The sequence below is a fragment of the Ictalurus furcatus genome, chromosome 29 (assembly GCF_023375685.1).
Source record: "Ictalurus furcatus strain D&B chromosome 29, Billie_1.0, whole genome shotgun sequence".
NCBI classification, from domain to species: Eukaryota; Metazoa; Chordata; class Actinopteri; order Siluriformes; family Ictaluridae; genus Ictalurus; species Ictalurus furcatus.
In genome coordinates, this window is record NC_071283.1 from 14035586 (window position 1) to 14054626 (window position 19041).

The 19041-nt window shown below is 44.7% G+C and overlaps 1 protein-coding gene across 2 annotated transcripts in view; it reads left to right on the plus strand.

The window, feature by feature from the left end:
* The first annotated feature begins 652 nt into the window (after positions 1 to 652).
* The window catches only part of LOC128604171 (striatin-like), a 31506-nt gene continuing 13117 nt past the window's right edge, over positions 653 to 19041 (plus strand). For both annotated transcript variants that reach the window (XM_053619059.1, XM_053619060.1), the window contains exons 1-2: positions 653 to 1015; positions 15962 to 16065. In XM_053619059.1, coding sequence (XP_053475034.1) covers positions 797 to 1015; positions 15962 to 16065 — 323 coding nt within the window. In that variant the 5' untranslated portion in view covers positions 653 to 796. The remainder of the gene's footprint in view (positions 1016 to 15961; positions 16066 to 19041) is intronic.

The following is a 19041-nucleotide window of genomic DNA, read 5'->3' on the forward strand; positions in this document are numbered from 1 at the left end:
CATTATTAAGGTTTTATTGTCTTATTGTATTGTTTGAATATAGATATTTTTTCTAAAAACCTTGATTTTAAAATCTCAAAACACCAAAAAAATATACAAATTTCAATTTCAATGAGGTTAATTAAAATCTAAAATAAAGTAAAATAAATCTGTACAGACGGTGTGGTTTTCAGCATGATGTATTTCAATATTAGAAATTTAGAAAACTGCTTTTAAAATTAAAAAAAAATTTTTTGCTTCCATGTTAATTATTATGCTTTCATGCATAATTTATTAACACATACTTAAAACTGCATGATGTATGAATTATAATGATTATATTCTGTCTAAATATGACCTGTTTAAAAAGTAAAAGTTTATGTTCTACACGTTTGTGTTGAACCTAAAACATAAGAAAGAGCCTTAAACTGTGTGGAAAGTAAGCATGAAAGGGTTCAATGAGAAATTGTACACAAAAAATAGAAATCATTGGTTTTTGTAGGCCAATAATAAGGTATTACAAAGCTCAGGTTTACGGAGAACTACAAATCCCATGATGAGTGCACGTGCACTTCCGGTGTGTGGTTTTGTGGGCGTGGCTTCCCGTGCCTTTAGCGTCACTGAGTGACAGCTGGCTGTCAGAGAGACATGAGTCGGCTGGAGAGGAGCTGAGACAAAAGCAGAGCCGCTGAAAAACACGCCGTTTTAACCGGAGAAAGAGAGAAAGCGAGAGAAGGAGAGAGAGTAGATTGAGAGAGGGGGGTTTTGTGTTGTTGGGAGGGAATTTTTTTTGGTCGAAGAGACCCGCGGCCACGCCATGGACGAGCATGCAGGGCCCGGTGTGTTCTTCAACAACAACAATAACTCGGTGCTGCAGAGCGGCGGAGCAGCGAAGAGTGCTGTGGCCGATGGGAGCGGCGCGGAGGCGGGCAGGGCGCAGTACAGCATCCCGGGCATCCTGCACTTCCTCCATCACGAGTGGGCCCGCTTCGAGCTGGAGAGAGCACAGTGGGACCTGGAGAGAGCCGAGCTGCAGGTCTGAGACACACACACATACATATACACATACACATACATACACACACGCGCGCGCGCGCTTATTCTACTACTAAAAAAAAAGAACATTAACTGCATCTCTACACATTCCTGTATTTATTCAGTGTTCAGTTCATCATCACAGCAGGCTGGTCTCAATCTAACATTTTTAAAATAATAAATAAATAACGTCATTTTTTTCTAAACGATAAAACAGCAGTCTAGGGGTTTTCGTCATGTATTTTTTTTATATACATTTATTCGACCTAGGTTTATTCTAGAACCTTAAACAGCTCGTGCTTTATGTATTATTATTATTATTATTATTATTATTATTTGCACAACATATTTATAAATCATTTTTATATTAATTCCAATTGTTTACTGTAGAACCATAACGCTCGTGCTTTAAGTATTTTTATAATTTAAAAAAAATAGAAATTTGCACAAAATATTTATAAATAATTTTTATATTAGTTTAAATGCTTGATTTGTTCGCTCCACCTATTTGTTACTATTATTATTATTATCTGAATGTATTTATTTATTTATTTAAGTATCATTACACTGTGCATTCGGTCTGAAAAAAATTGTTGTAAAATAATAAAAATAATAATTATATATATATATATATATATATATATATATATATAATATATATATATATATATATATATATATATATATAATATATATATATTGTGTGTGTGTGTGTGTGTGTGTGTGTGTGTGTATATATGTATGAGTAAATTAATAAATTATTTTGACCTGTATATGGTAAATGAGTTAGCACGCTAGCATTTGCGTTAGCTTTGGATGGTTTAGGCGGAAAAAAAATAAGAAGGATAGCAATGCTGAAAATGTCGACTTTTATTATTATTATTATTATTATTAAGTAGTATCAGTATTAGAAGTAATATTTGTTAGATTAGCCTGAGATTAGTAGAATTATTCGCTACATTTCGCTTCCTGTTGACATTCCTGCGGCTAAGCTAACAAGGTACAGAGCAACCTGTTGCCAGGTTGGGTGGAATCCCTGACTGTGATAGCGGTTTTTTTTTAAATAAAAGAATGATAATGTACAAATATCCTAGGATACAAGAAGTACATTTGTGTTGTTTATGCTGTGTATTTATATATTTATAGATTGTATAATGAGTATTGCAGATTTATTTATTTTTTTTAAATCTAATAATCAGTGGTGGTTCTGTTGTAATTCAATCTGGCAACCCGGACTAAAGCTGGTAGAGCTAGTATACAGCTATAACGTTAGCATGACATAGCTAACATACCAAACCACCGCTACACGAATGTCCACAAAACTGAAAAAATAATAATCCTTTTTATGCACACTCCGTGTCACTCTGTGATACACATTGTTTAGGTGTTTTAATATCAATAAAATGTAAGAAAATAAACAGAAGTGGTCAGTGTGCGCTAGCAAGAAAACTCACGAATGACCGAGCAGGGCTAATCACGCTTGGTTTCCCTCGGTTTAAATGAGCAAATTAACTTGTAACGTGTTTAAATAAAACAATATTTAAAGTAACGCCAGATAACGTCTTTATTGAAGAAATGACTCTTAATATATAGTATTTATTGTTTAAAAAATAATAATAAATTCGCTCTAGACAGAGAGAGAGAGCTAGCTGTTCACTTGCTAGCAGATTTTCTCCTTACCTCAGACATTTATATATATATATATATAAAAAAAAACATACGCCGATATTTTATGTACATTATTCTGAGATATATATTCACATTAAGTTATTCGCATCTAAATATTAGATTAGGACTGCTGTATTCACGTCTTTAATGCTGGAAGGTTTAATTTGGTGATTTGCAGACTGAATGAATGGAGATTTGTTTTTTTGCTTTGTCAGTAATCGATGTTCTGTCACGATATTTAGTTCAACTTTTATCACGGTTTACAATATTATCGTGATATTTCATTTAAAAACTGACACAAGGACCTTACACTTGGCGGTTTGAGACTGAATAATAGGAGAGTTAGGACTCGTAACTATAAACGTGAGGTGTGTTGTTTTATTTATTTGATTTTTTTTTCTCCTTTTCCTCACGTCTTTTGTTTGTCAAGAAACGTGTAGTTTAAATATAACTTCTAAGGTCTAGAAGGTGTGAATTCATTTTCTGTAACAGCAGCTCTGACAGTAGTGCAGCTGAAGTTTATATCAATGCGATAATTCTGATAGGTTATCATCTCGTTCACAGGCGTTTGAACGCTTATTTAACATTTTATGGAAGGAGTCTCCAGTAACAGTCGGAGGTAAAGCAGCTGTAACTGTGTGTTTTCCCGAGTTGGCGCTTTGTGGTTTTTCGGTAACAGGACAAGCTGCGTGGCCAGTGAAGGAATAGATGTTTGTACTGACTTCACAGCGTCCCTTACGTTTAAATATCTGATATTAGCTGCGTATAATCATCCTCGTAGCTGTTTAAACCACAGACTCCATCGTCTCATCACGTGTGTGTGTCGTTGTTTTCTAAAGCTTCCCAGGTTTCACTCGTTCGCTTCAACGGTGCAGATTGTGTTTTCAGACTGACTGCACTGGTGCATCTTGGGAAATACTTTATACGGTATATACGTGTGCGCGTGTTTTTGTGTGTTAGGTTTGGACAGTATGATGATGATGATGATGATGATATCATAACTGATCTCACCAACAAAAAAACCCTGATCAGAAGTTGGTATTTATTTGTTTGTTTGTTTATTTATTTATTTATTTTACTTACGCCTGCTTGCAAGTTGGTGTGTAAGAGTTCGTATGTGGTGTGTACGTTGTGGTTTTGGAACCTCCCCCATACCCCCCCCCCCCCCCGTATCATCACAACCAAGAAATTTTACTTAAAGAAAATTAAAATACCGTAATTATGTAGGATTTTTTTCCTCCTTTTCAGTGTTAAAATTTGTTAAAAAAAAAAAAATACAAACCACAGTTTGGCTGGCAGTTTGTGGACGAACCTATACTCCGTGATACGTGGCATGTTTTGTAGAACTCGGAGAGTCGTGATATGATCTTCTTGTCGCTTGTCATTGCACTTCAAAGGACGTCGATGCTTCTTAAACGTACGTAATGTGACCATAACGTTATCTGAATATTCTCTGTAGCGACATCTCAAGGCTTGCCCTTGGTTTAGTACCGCACAAGGTGTTAATCGCTGCTTGGGAACTCTTTGGTGTTCTGAGGCTGCTTTCTTTTGAGAAAACGAGGTAAAAATACCTGCGAGTGGGAGGTGTAGGTGGGAAGAATAAGATAGCAAGAGGTTGTTGATCGGCTGTTATGGTTGGAAGAAAACCAGCAATCGCTTGAAGTTGACGAGCATCATGGTGCTTCCTCTGAGAATAATGCTCGAATTATAGATAGATGGATCGGTGGTAGATAGGTGGATGGATGGGTAGGTGGCTAGATGTGTGGATGGATTGATGGATGGATTGATGGATGGATTGATGGGTGGATGGATGGATGGATAGGTGGCTAGATGGATGGATGGATGGATGGATGGATAGGTGGCTAGGTGGGTGGATGGATGGATAGATGGATGTGTGGGTGGATAGATGGATGGGTAGGTGGCTAGATGGGTGGATGGATTGATGGATGGATGGATGTATAGGTGGCTAGATGGATGGATGGATAGGTGGCTAGGTGGGTGGATGGATGGATGGATTGGTGGCTAGATGGATGTGTGGGTGGATAGATAGATGGATGGGTAGGTGGCTAGATGGATTGATGGATAGATGGATGGATAGGTGGCTAGATGTATGGATGGATAGATGAATAGATGTATGGATAGGTGGCTAGGTAGGTGGATGGATAGATGGATTGGTGGCTAGATGGATGTATGGATAGGTGGGTGGATAGATAGGTGGCTAGATGGATGGATTGATGGATAGATAGATGGATGGATGGATAGATGAATAGATGTATGGATAGGTGGCTAGGTAGGTGGATGGATGGATAGATGGATTGGTGGGTAGATGGATGTATGGATAGGTGGCTAGATGGATGGATAGATAGGTGGATAGATGGGTGGATACAACAGCTACTCTGCAATGAAATGCAGTTTAGCATCTACCCGAAGTGCATATAGTAGCTGTTCCTGGATGGAACGGGGTTGAAGAGTTTGTGCCGGGGATTGGAGGAGTCCCTGATGATGTTGCATGCTCTACGCAGACATCTGCTGTGGTGAGGTGCTCAGTGGATGGGAGTTGGGCACCAGTGACGTGTTGGGTGGTTTTCACCACCCTTTTGCAGGGCTTTTCTTTCAGACATCGTGGAACTGCCGTACCACTCTGCGATGGAGTCGGTCAGGATGCGCTCTGTGGTGCAGTGATAGAAACTTGTTCTTGGGAGACAGATGAACTTTCTTCAGTCTCCTAAGGAAGTAAAGACACTGTTACGGCTTCCTAACCAGAATTGAAGTGTTGTGGTGCCAGGATAGATCCTCAGAGATGTGCACATCCAGAAACCTGAAGCTGGAGACACGCTCTTCTTCAGTCCCGTCGATGTAGATTGTCGAGTGTCTGCTGCTTTTAGATTTCCTGAGGTCTTTGAGATCTTTGGTGGTCTTGGCGTCGGGGGTGAAGGTGTTTTGTGGAACGCCATGTTGGTAGGCTTTGGAAGAAGAAGCGCTCGGGAGACTCCACGCCGTGAGAATTAAGGAATTAAGGAGTGGTTCCAACATGTACAGTTCAGCCTCGGCGTTTCCAGTCTCTCTGCCTCCCAGTTCCCACGCCCTCGCTAGCGACCAGCCGTGATTCCTTTCAGACATGCGTCTTTTCAGTCTGAAGCGCAGACTCTGAGTAGTGACCCCTGACGTACGGGAGTGGTTGGTGTGAGTGGTCAGCTTTATCTGAGGCACTGCGAGGACCGGTGTTGAGTGCACAAGCAGCTAAAATGTTCCAGCAAATAATTGTTGTGTCACGTCGTTGCACCACTTCTCCATTTCACCAGGAGCGTCCATTATGTAAACACAATGCTGATGCTAGTGATTGTGGTGTGTGTGTGTGTGTGTGTGTGTGTGTGTTTGAAATATGTTGAGTTTGTTACTTTTTTAAATTATGCCACAGTGGATGCTGAAAGACAGGTGTGTGTGTGTGTGTGTGTGTGTGTGTGTGTGTGTACATACACTTTAATGTGGGCATGTATGCATGGTGCATCTCTCTTTGCTGAGCAAAACCGGAAATGCAGAATGCAGCTGAAAGCTCGCCGCTGATTAGCCGATACCATCGTGGCGCCAAAAACGAGCGGCAGTCAACGTTTGAACATTTCCTCCAACCCTCTTCCTCTCATAGTAAACCACAAGAAGCACTCCAGTTTCTGAAATGTGCTCTAGCTTTCTTTCTCTCTGTGTGTGTGTGGGCGGGCGGCAGGAGGGCATCCACTTGTTATTGTTTAGCTGTAAAGTCAGCGGTATACTTAAATTGATGAAGGAGCTAACCGAAAAAGGCGGTGTTTTTGTATTTTCAAATTGAAACCCCTGCATTCAGTAGAAAATACTGTGGGCAGGTACAACCAAAAAAGAACTGCTGGTGCAGGTGGAATTGGGCAGAGTTTGTTTGGGAGTGTGTGGGATTAGTCAGAATGTCTTCAAGAGTGAGTGGGATTAGTCAGAGCTTCTCGACGAGTGAGTCGGGTTAGTCAGAGCTTCTATACGAGTGTGTGGGATTAGTTAGAGCTTCTATACGAGTGTGTGGGATTAGTTAGAGCTTCTATACGAGTGTGTGGGATTAGTCAGAGCTTCTAGACGAGATGTGGGATTAGTCAGAGCTTCTAGACGAGCGAGTGGGATTAGTCAGAGCTTCTAGACGAGCGAGTGGGATTAGTCAGAGCTTCTAGACGAGCGAGTGGGATTAGTCAGAGCTCCTCTACGAGCGAGTGGGATTAGTTCGAGCTTCTATACGAGCGAGTGGGATTAGTCAGAGCTCCTCTACGAGCGAGTGGGATTAGTCAGAGCTCCTCTACGAGCGAGTGGGATTAGTTAGAGCTTGTATACGAGCGAGTGGGATTAGTTAGAGCTTGTATACGAGCGAGTGGGATTACTCAGAGCTTCTATACGAGCGAGTGGGATTAGTCAGAGCTTCTCTACGAGCGAGTGGGATTAGTTAGTTTTAGGTTTTAAAACACAATATGTAGGGTTTGGATTTGGAGTATTGGTCTTTGTTTTGCTTTTTTTTTCTTTCCTTTTGCCTGGGAAACCTGTTAAATGAACCAAGGGACCGGTGGCGAAAAGGTGTGAAAGTGACGGAGAGACGTCTGTTACCCGGTTTCTTGAGTTTTCCCTTGGAGGGAGGGGCTTCCAACAACGCAAACCTCGAGTCGAAATCTCTTCCTCCGGCTTTAGGCAGAATGTTTTTACTTCTGCGTTACTACAGGCGCATCTCAAAAAACTGGAATATCCTGGAAAAGTTCATCCCCTGCAATTTAATTAAAAAAGTGGAGCTTTCAGATTCATTACACACACACTGAAATATTTCAAGCCCTTTTTTTTTTGGTTTTAATCTCGATGATTACGGCTCACGGAAAAATCAACACTCCGGTATCTCAGAATATTAGAGTACAGGATTTATAATGCAGGTATAATGTTCTATGATAATGATCTCTGCTCTTATTGGCTGTCGGAGTTGTGGAGGGGGTGGAGCTAAAGTGAACGTGACAGCTTACAGATCGCAGCAGTGGAAACTCGCCGGATGCGTTAGTGATATAGTGATTCAGCTGCTTGTTACCATGGAAACAAATTGGCGAAGTTGATGATTCCAACAGGTCGTTCAGATTTACACGAGGCTTGTTCGAATTACTTTCTTTAAAGAGAAAAAGAATTGAACGAGAAACAGATGCATTACTTCTAGCCTTGTGCTTCAGCCATAATGTGTCTGAGTGACTAATGGAAGAGCCGTGTGTGTGTGTGTGTGTGTGTGTGTGTGTGTGTGTGTGTGTGTGTGTGTGTGTGTGTAATCGTGTTTATACATTCACTTCAGACTCCTCGATACACGCTTTCGAATCGTGAGACGTTTTATTTCATGTGCACTGAATCCACGATGCGTAACGTTCAGGGGAAATCGCACTCGGCTACTTTCTGGTTTCCTCCAGTCCTGTCCGGCTCACGCTCTTTTCAGTGCCATACTTCCTGTTTCCTGCTGCTCTGCCTTTCCTGGAGTCCACACACACACACACACACACACACGTGTACGTTGTACAGCAGTGGTGTTGTCAGACGGGACGATGATGGACGTCCTGCTCGGCTTTTTGCTGCCCGGAATTTCCTGAACGCTCCTCTGATGCATGAAGAAACGCATCCCATAATTCCAATGATGCTGTTTTTTTTTTTAAACACTAAGCACTCAAGCTACCGGAGTTCGAAGTACACTACATTAGAAGCGCGTTAGTTTTGTCCTGATGGTCTTTCAACGCATCGATAAAGCTAACTCGAGGTTGTTTTCTGCTGCGTTCCTCATCTTCCCGTAGCTGCTCCCATGCACGTAGAACCCGGTTCTGACCGAGTAATCGAGGGGTGTGGTTTTTTTTTTGCTTTTTTTTTTCCGTCTGAGGAATGTGAAGAATGTCCTCATCAGTGCGGGTTCGTATCTGCTTCGCTTTTGTCCTATAAACATGCTGTAATAAACGACTCGACATCCTGTAATGAACACTCCGCGTCGCGCTGCGCTCGGAAAATCATCACCCGGAAGTTTTCCCCAAAGTGTTTTATTCCTCTTATACCACGTCTTTTAAAAAGAAAGAAAGAAATAAACCTGTTTTATTGTTAAACCGTCCACTACACGAGTCCTTGTGAATCACCCGTTACTATAGAAACCATCCGAAAGTGTTGATTAGTTTTCTGTAACAGTGTTGCGGGTGTGTATTGTATCGTACCCACAATTCCCTGCGAACCGAGCGTGCGCGTATACCTCCTTTCAGTAGATTTTCTGAGTAAGGTGTGTACGTGCAAGACGTTTTCCGGTTGAAACCGGTACGTTCCAGGGCTGGGAATCGGAATATCGTTAATCTGAATCGGGGCTAATCGGATCGAGGTGTTTACATGACTCCGGTATAATCAGATTATTACCAAATTCAGATTAATATCCGAATATTTGTTTATTTGCGTGCTCCCCCCCCCCCCCGCACCAAACGAGGACTAATACGCCTCAGCCGTGCAGCGAGATCCATATTACTAACGCAGCACTCTCTCCGGGAAAACCTGCTTCGCAAGCTGAAATCCGAGAAGGCTGACAGACACGTCCGTGGTGTGTGTGTGCGTGTGTGTAACTCCACACTCCATCCTCAGGAAGTCACTGATCTCGTCGCTCAGACCAGACCTGCCGGTTGAGCTCCCGCAGCACATGTGCGTGTAGCAGCAGGTGCTGAGACGTGAACACGCGCGTTACGTAAGACACGGCCGCGTCAGGCGAGGTCTGAGTGGAAAATGGAAATGTTTTCTGTAAGCGGAGATTAGTTCGTTTTTTTTTCCCAGCCTTTCTGGAGCGTACACGGTGACGTGGGGATGACTCGTCGGCCGGCCCGCTGCTCGTAGGCGAGGCGTGACCTCGTGGAAAAACGACGTGCGGTCGCGACCTCTCGGACATCCTCACGTGTCGGACACGCCGAGCCGAAATCGAAGCCTGTAACCAGATCGGCTCTCGTGCCGGCCGGGCGTGTGAAGCAGAGAGAACTGCCGTCGTGTCGTCTCATAAGTTTTTATCCTGTTCATCCTAGTTGTGTTTTTTCATTGTCTTATCGAAACGGTGACTCCTCCGTCTCCGAGCAGAACCGATATATTAACGTTTCTGGGAACCGGTTAACATGGATCTCCGCGCTTAAGACGTCGACTTCTGGTCAGAAGGTCGTGAGTTCAAATCCCAGCACCACTGAGCCGCCACTTCCACTAGTCCTGTGAGCAAGGGTTAAGACCCCGAACTCCTCAGCTGTGTAAATGTGATGAATATAAGTCGCTCTGGATGAACGCGTAAACCGAACGACCTAAAAATGTAAACGCTTCCTTTTCGAGACAGACAGACAGAGAGCGAGAGAGAGAGAGAGAGCGAGAGGCTGGTGAAGGAGCGCCGCCGTAACCTCGTAACAGACGTTTAAGCATCACTCTGAACGGATCAAAATCAGACACGCACCACCTCCTAATCCCTTTTCTAGGGTGCTATTACTTTCTGCCCTGATTTAAACGTTACGGTAACGTAACCCGTATATAAAACCTCTCGCGATTTGAAGTTGATTAATCGAGGTTTGCGTGACCGAGTCTCCTTATACGGAACTTCTCGAAGGATCTATCTGGCTTAGTTATTTATTTATTTATTTATTATAATTTTTTTACGTGAACACCACAGTTTGTGTACGTGCCTGCGGACAATTTACGAATAAAAACCCACTTTGATCAATCAGGCCTTATAATGATCTCTCAGCAAAAATTAAACACCCCCCCCATTTATTCTAGCAGTAATTTTTACAAAGGACAAGGAAGCTTCTGGAAGTAAGTGTGTGTGTGTGTGTGTGTGTGTGTGTGTGTGAGAGAGAGAGAGAGAGAGAACAGGAAACCGATCCGTTAGCTTTGATTCCTCTTTCTGGCTAGAAAATAAACTCGGATCAGGATCTCGGATGCGAGCGGAGCTTCCGTTTCCAGCTGTGTTCATTTTTAGCCTTGTGCCTCTGAGCGCGTGGAACAGCTGCGCTCTCTTATCCGACACTGCCGTGAATCTCCATGCGAGCGCTAGCTGTAGTGCACGGACACGGCCTCCGTCCTCCGTCCCTCTCTTCCCACTTCTCTCTAATCCAGATTGTACCGGAAACCCGCTCCTGGTTCGTAACACGCAGCCGGTTCGTTTTCTCCGAAAAGAACGTAGGCCAGAATCGTGCCTCGCGGGTCAGACTTAGAAATCTCGAGTGTGGTGTGGTGTAGTGTAGTGTAGTGGGAATAAAATCGAATCTTATTTCAAGACGGTCGTAACGGTTGGACCGCTCGAGGATTATTTCAGCTGTGGTAGGACAGGAGAGCGGGACCCAGATCCCTCCGGGTGCAGGGGAACCACGGTTTGGTCACGCCACAGGATCCTAATCATGAAGCAGGGCTGGATGAGGAAATGAGCTGGATGAATCACCACACGAGCTGAACGACGTCCGAACGGTTCGACCGATAAGTGTGACGTCTCACTGCTGCGTTAGCGTTAGCGAGGTTTACCTACCGTCAACCGGTTTGACCTTATACTTAACGTTAACGCGTAGGAAAATCAGACGCTAGAATCAGACGGCACGGAAGCCTTGAGGATCAGCTCATCTCCATACTCGTTGATCTCGTCTAAAAAAAAAATTTTTAGTTTTGTTTTGAAATGATGAAGCAGTTTCAAAACAGGAAAATAAACACGTAGCTAAACACATGACTTTAGCTAGCAAAGCTACACATACACGATCACGTAAACAAATCAATCTTTTTGTTACAGGATCGGGTCGTATTTGTTCTTTTATTTCTCAGATGTCCGATCCAGTGGATTTTGTCGGTCCCGTTTATCAGACCGGTTTCATCTCCTGGAAAATAACGTGAGATTCAAAATAGCATGCTAGTGATAGAGCGGAAATGACGTCTCACCTGGAAAATGCCCGATTCTGATTGGTTTCTCAGTAAGGGCCAATCGGATGAGTTTAGGGAAGCGTTTGTTCGACTTTGACCTTTATAGTGAGCGTCATTTCAGTGTAATTCATGCAGAAAAACGAGGTTCTCGAGCACATATACCGTTTAAGAATGAATAAACGTTAGCACGAGCGTGGATGGGGCAAGCGTGAAAATCCCCTCCGTAAAACTACGTCAGTTCTGTTGAGCTCGCACTTCCCCGTGTTGTGGATGAAGTACGGCGCGATAATCGTTGGATGGCCGGATAAGGAAAGGAACGCTGAAGGAATGTGGCTGCGCGTGCTCGCCATGCCGTACTGGAATGCCGGATGAGATGCAGCGCAGGTTCGGTGGGCGTGGGAGTGCGAGCGCTCTGAAGCGAGGAGCTCGACACTGTGCAGAAGGAATGTTCTTTCCTCCCTCGAGTCGAGAGCGCTGAATGACACCCTCGCACCCCGAGGATGATTCATCACCGCTACACTCGGCAGCGTGACCGAGTGTTTGCCAGATCCGGGGAGGGGGAGGGGGAGGGGGGTGGTACATCAAGGACTTGTCTGAAGTGAGAAGGAGGATGACTCAGATTTCCGGAGTTCTGCACGCTGCTGTATTTCTCTGTATTTTCTGATGATGATTTCCAAGTTTTATTTCCCTTTCGCTTCTGACCGCCACGGCCTACCACCTGGGAGTCGAGTAGTAGCCTCACGGAAGCTACCATTCAGTAACGAGGGGTAGTTCTGGCTTTTTGCCAAGATGTACCACCCGTCGTAGTCAAAGTTTGGGTCTCCAGGAAGCTGCCGTCCTCCTCAAACCAGGGCTTGACGAAGAACCGGTCAGTCCGTGGGTACGTTTACACGACGACGACGACGACGCACTAAAACCCGAGACGTTTTAATCCTTCGAGATTCTGAGATGTTTCACGTACAGACGTCGACGTCGTCAAGACGATCCCCGTTCACACGGATCCACGCACACGACTGAAACGTATCGTGTATTACACACTCCAGGCCAGTAGTTGGCGACGTCGCTTAAGCGTTCACGTCAGCGTGTCCGCCGTAGCGATCCGGACGAGACCGCACTATAAACAGACACAAGTAGAAACGGTGGAGTGGCGGTTTTTCTGGATAGAAAGCGCAGTAACGTTCACGTTTCTCGAAACGATTTCAAGGCTTTCTGATCGACGTGGAGAACAAAAACGGTTCCGTGTCCAGTTACTCACACCGGCTCCAGGTCTGAATCCTGTGAACAAAGCTCGTTCGTTTTTAAATACCGAAAAAAATGGAAAGAGTGCGTGGTTAAGTAATAATAACTGACCGTCGCTGCGCCGAGTACGGATCACGCGGTGAGGCGCTGGCGGTCCGTCTGCGTTCTGTGTTTCATCAGCGGTAAAAGGATACAGATTTACTCAAGCAGACCCGTAGAGAGCGGACGATGAGGTTGTGAATGCGCTCCGTCGGTGTAGACGTGGGGTAACAACGCGGCGTACGTAACGAACGCGTCTCCGCCGGTCGTCGTAGCGACGCAGTAAATCCGCACGGTTTCCACCTGTACTCCGCCAGCGTGGTTGTGAAGTCCTCGCGCGCACGCCGACAGACCGAACACCTAATACACGTGCGCATCACGTCATCGTTTTCACAGATCCTCGTCATTACAAAAACTCGCACTTTCAAACCCGTTTTTGAAACGCCGTCGTCGTCGTGGAAACGAACAGGCAAACCGCATAAAACGTTTCCCGCGTTTAGTTTCGTGCGGTTCCTGAAAGCACACAGCATGGCGAGTGTCAATAACGGTCGCTTTGTTTTCCCGACTCGAACGCCAGGCCACAGGCTTTTCTTTTCTTTTTTTATAAACGCACCCACACGTCTCACTCGGTGACGGCCCGGACGCCGGAATGCCTGGAATCCTCTCGGCTGTTTCTCGAACCCAGGCATCGGGGCTCTAGCGCACTAGTGTGTCTGCGGAGCCGCTGGTTTTGCATTGTAAATGTGAGGGTTGTTCTTTTGTCAGGAATGAGTGCGAGGTTGTATCGCTTGGCAGGATATCAGAGTGTGTGTGTGTGTGACGCCGGTGTAACTAGAGAAGTCCTCACACCCTGCGGTGCGCTGCCCCTGATCTGACATGGGTCGAGCGTTTTAAAGGTGAGGAAGGTGTGGAAATAGTACGAGTGCGTACTTGTGTAAGAGGAAAGATCAGATTAGATTAGACCGGTCCGGTCTGCGTTTGCCGTTTTTCGTCTCGGTTTCCTTTACTGTTCGATACGGCGAACGAAAAAAAGTCACATGATCTCTGAAGCAGTTTTCAGGGGTTCTAATACGTTATCGTTTCTATAGTAACAGATCGTTCACAGGGACTCGTACGCCGGACGCTACACAAGCTGTTTATTATTATTATTATTATTATTATTAATTTGCAGAGAGAGTATAAGAGTGACTATCTACAGCTGTTGGAGTAGGTAGTGATGACGAGTGATAACAGGAAGTACTCCACAGCATTAACTATTAACCTTGTTGGCGAGTTTCCGTGGCGTAAAAGATGTGGACAAGAACCGGCAACTTTCACAAGAAGAACCAACCAACCAACCGCAAACGTTTCTCTTCAGCAAACACGTCACGTCACGTCACGTCACGTAATCTCGTTTATTTGACGCCAGCTGCTGCGAACTGAACCTTTTGCCAATATTCCGACTCCATCTTGCTCCAAAGCAAACATTGTTTGGTACCCGGTAGCGAAGTAAAGACGGGTACGCCCAGACTAGTGCAGTGTGAGGTGAGAAAGCGTGTAGCGATGTCCGTGAACTGGTTTAAATCGCCGCTGGGCGCCGAGTTGGCTCGGGAGAGATGGACGGATGGAGAAAAACGAGAGACTGAGAGCCCCTTATACACTTTCCCTCAATAATGCAGTCAGTGTCTTCCTGGAATAGAACGCGTCCTGTCCTCGGCTCGTGTGGAGGCATTCTTCACCCGGCTTTATACGTGACCGCGAGCACTGAGAGAGCACTGTTCACACCGAACGCCGCTGAACCCGAGCGCTCGGAGATTACTGATGAATTACGCTTGAAGGTTTTCAGCACACCCGTCTGTCCCTTTTCTTTTTTTTTACTTCCCCCTCCTCTTCACATCGAGACTCGCCAAAAAAACGCCTTCTGATCTACGTCTCGGTCGGGGTTCTGCTCGGTTCTGCTCGGTTCTGCTCGGTTCTCATCCCAGTTCCACAAATCCTGAATTTTTAAAAAGTGAAACGGAGAAGTTCTTGGTGCGTCCCGAGCGTCTCGACGAGGCCTCGTCTGATCGTTGGTTGCACAGACGGGCCGAGCGAGCGAGCGAGTGGGAGGGAAGACGACCGTGTTATTTAAAATGTGAATTTGAAGCTCGTGTGAGAGTCGTTTGTGTCTGGGGCGTGCGCGAGGGGAAGCGTGGGAGAGTGACGTTACGGTCTCGCGCTCGTCCGGCTCGGCTTGTTCACCTAGAAGGTTTATCCGTCTGATAAACATCTGGCGTGTATAAATCGATCGAGCGAGGATACGTTTGGGATTTGTGGAAGCGAATAAATTCTCAGCTCCCGAGCATCGTGTGCGAACGTGTTAAACACCGTAAAATAGCTTGGGGTTGTACTCTGATCGTGAAACGAGAAGAAATGTAAAATCAAACCAGACGCTGACAAAAAAAAAAACAAAAAACAACAACACAAACAACAGATGACCCGGGTTATGAGATGAAACCGCGCGTCTCGATAAACCTTTTGGGTTTTTGCGCCCGGACAGTCGAGACGCTAGTCAGGACTTTTTCGGTTCTCGACTCCATTTAACCAATCAGTGGTCTGCACTATTTTTTAGCTCCACCCACCTGATACCTGGACAAGAAGGTTAACCAAGTGCGGTACTTTAAATACAGCACGACTCGCTTCACGATTGAAATAGCGACAAAACGACGGACCGCAGCTGATTTGCCGAGCGCCCCCTGGTGGACAAGCACAATTTATTCAAAAAAATGGAAAATAATTTTTTCATTTTAGATGTTAAATCATTTTATTTTATTATTATTATTGAAATGTTTTATCTCCTCTCCAGCTAGTCAGTGGTTTTTTTTGGGTTTTTTTAAACATAAAAATCAAATAAAACGATATAATGATATCTACAGTATCTCAGAAAAGTGTATTATGACCTAATATAATATCAGAATTGTTATAAATAGTCATATCTCCCAGCCCTGCGTGAAAGTAGTGCAGCCAAGGACACACCCTGGAGTTCATTTAAAGAGCGACTAAAGACGGGCATTGGTTTCTCTCTCTCTCTCTCTCTCTCTCTCTCTCTCTCTCTCTCTCTCTCCAGGCCCAGGTTGCCTTCCTTCATGGCGAGAGAAAAGGCCAGGAGAACCTGAAGAAGGACCTGGTGAGGAGGATCAAGATGCTGGAGTATGCACTGAAGCAGGAGAGGTCTGAGCGCTTCACACACTTTTTTATTTTTTCTTTCGTTTTCGTGTTCTCATATATCCTACACGTTTATTATGGGATGTGGTCTTTTTTTTTTTTTGTCTGTGTAGCGAGTCTTCGAGGCGTGTGTAAAGAAAATGGCGGTTTGTTTTGCCGTGTCATCAGGTGCAGGATAAATGAGGATATAGATAGATATGTATTTGCATAAAAGATGTTCGAAAGCTAATTTTTTCCTTATATATAAAATTCAGAATGGGACTAAAATGAAAAGAAGTTAAAGGTTTAACTACTCGTCGTAATTCCATCCGTTCCTCACGTCCTCGTGTGCAGTCAGGTTCTTTAAGGGCTTTATTCCGAGTTCTTGGTTATTTTGAAGTCGTCCTGTAATGGAATAACTGTAAATGATTCTGAATGCAGTGTTTCCATGGCAACAGGATGGCACGCGTCAGCGTTCTTCAGCTCCGTCGGCGATGCTGGTGTCTCTTTCGCGCTCTCGCTCACACATGTTGACTCTGTAACCTGATCGGTCAGGTGCTTTATTCAGAGGAAGGGGGCGGGGAAGGCGGTGGGGTGGGGCGGTGGGGTGGAGTTTCCAGGAACCGGGGGTTTACGGGGATCTTCTCAGTGGTGTACCTGTACTTCCTGACTGGAGTGAGAAATGATGTATAGGGACGGTAGTTCAAGAGCGTTTTGAGTCACGGGGTTCGAGTCTGGAGCGTGCGAGACAGACGAACGTGGAAAGACGGGGATAAATCCGTGACTGGACCTCCAGAAAGTTCTGGATGCGTTGGAGGGGAATGAAAACACCGTGTCGGTGTGTGAATGAGTTATTCAAGCTCAAGCATTTCAATCAACTCAATCAAATCCTAATCATACTAATTATATAATAATAATAATAATAATAATAATAATAATAACTAATCTAAAAATCCCTTCTAGGACACAAACTTGGCTCGTCTTATTTATATATATATATATATTTATTTAATGCCTAACTGTAGACATAATTGAAAATAACTGAAAATATGAAATGTATGACGTATTTTTTTTCCTACATAACATGACCCAAGTGTCCTTTAGCGTGAGATTTTAAACACTCAGTTGCGATTGCCGTGTTTACTGTCCGACGAAAAATTGATTGAGAGTGACGGACTTTCTGTTCAGCTGTAACGGAAATACGTTATCGTTCATGACGGATGGAAAACGACGCCCAGAATTTATTTCATCTTGTTGTAGACGAATTGGGAAAAGAAAAGGAAAGGTAGGGGTAAACCGTTTAACCCCAAACGTTACGGAAACACTTCTGCGTTACGTTTAGCCACGCCCACAAAACTCCATTAAAGGCAGAGCTCGCAGAGAGCTGAAACGGACACTAAACGGAGAAAGCGTGCCTCCTGAGTGCGGCGTTTCACGCGTTCGTTTGTTCGTCTCCAGCTTTACGGATAAAACCTCTGGTGTCCGTGTGATAAAACGAGGCGGGATGTATCTGTTCATTTCCAGTCTCATATCGCGTCTCGTTTGTGCTCGGTGCTTTTCCTAGAAGCTTCGTCCGATTCAGGCGAAACGAGGAAATTTCCGGAAGTCCGTTCAACCGTCACAACATCGTGTCACGACAGCCGCTTGTACTCGAGTGTTTCCGAGTCCGTGAGTCCGATAAACAAACATCTCCTACCGGTTTGCCCGGACTACTGGGCCTCGTCGGCATGTTTAAGCGCAATTGCTTTCTTTCTTTCTTTCTTTCTTTCTCCGTCTTTTCTTGGCCAAGCTCATTCTATTTCAACAATGATTCAGTCATGCTGGCTTTCTCAGCGGCCCCGCCCTCTTTGTGTTTGTCCTGTTTTTGTGCCTCCGTCTTCCCAGATAAGAGGCCATTCATAGTCTTAAAGAGACTGTTTTGACCTTGATCCCGCTGACTGCTATGGCAACACACAGTCTGGTGACATCAGCCTTCACATCCTAAACCGTGAGTCATCTGTACAAAAAAAAAAAGGGCACTGCTTTACAACGTCCTCGCTTTCCTCTTTGATCAACAATGGCTGAGGCGAGGCGTGTCTGGACGTATCGGCTGAGTTGGCAGCCTTGGGCGTTTTTTTTTGTTGTTTTTTTTTTTTTTCGGGTGTCTGTTCAGACATGTAGGAGATTTTAACATGTCACATTCCTTCTGCACATGCCCAAACTTCCTCTGGGACTTCTGATCGAGCACAGCGGATCACCGTTCCTTTCTGCCGTTTGAAAACCTGCAAACATCCAAACGGATGCAAGAGACAAAACCGGACCGATCTAAAAACCACACCTGTCCAGTATAATACACTACTACCGTTGAGGTTGAGAAGCTCTGCAGCAGCTGTCGGTGTAGCACAGAGCTGGATTAACCCGTGTTTTTATCTTCCCCGTGGTTATTGTGTTACTCCTGCTCTTGATGGTTTCTTCCTGCAAACCATCTGGTGCTGAGGAAATGAGTAAAAATGCGGAAGGATAGAGCACCGTGTCATGCTATAGGAGAATAATCGACAAAAGAGTGATATGAGGAAGCGGAGTTCCTATTACTACCACACAGTTTTAATCAAGATGACTTTTTTATAGCGTCACACTGAATTGTTTTATTCCTCTTACAACACAGCAGTCTGACACGGATTACACGCCGTACTTTTACAGATGACTTTTATGGTAATGGTTACACTGGGGACTGTAAATGTGGTTCAGTTTGTTGCATTGACGTTAGGGGCGGGAACTGCGGTTCGATTGGTTGTGCTGGGGAGCTGGGGTTCGATTGGTTATGTTTGGGATCAGGGAGCTGGGGTTCGATTGGTTGTGTTGGGGAGGTGGGGTTTGATTGGTTATGTTTGGGATCGGGGAGCTGGGGTTCGATTGGTTGTGTTGGGGAGCTGGGGTTCGATTGGTTGTGTTGGGGAGCTGGGGTTCGATTGGTTGTGTTGGGGAGCTGGGGTTCGATTGGTTGTGTTGGGGAGCTGGGGTTCG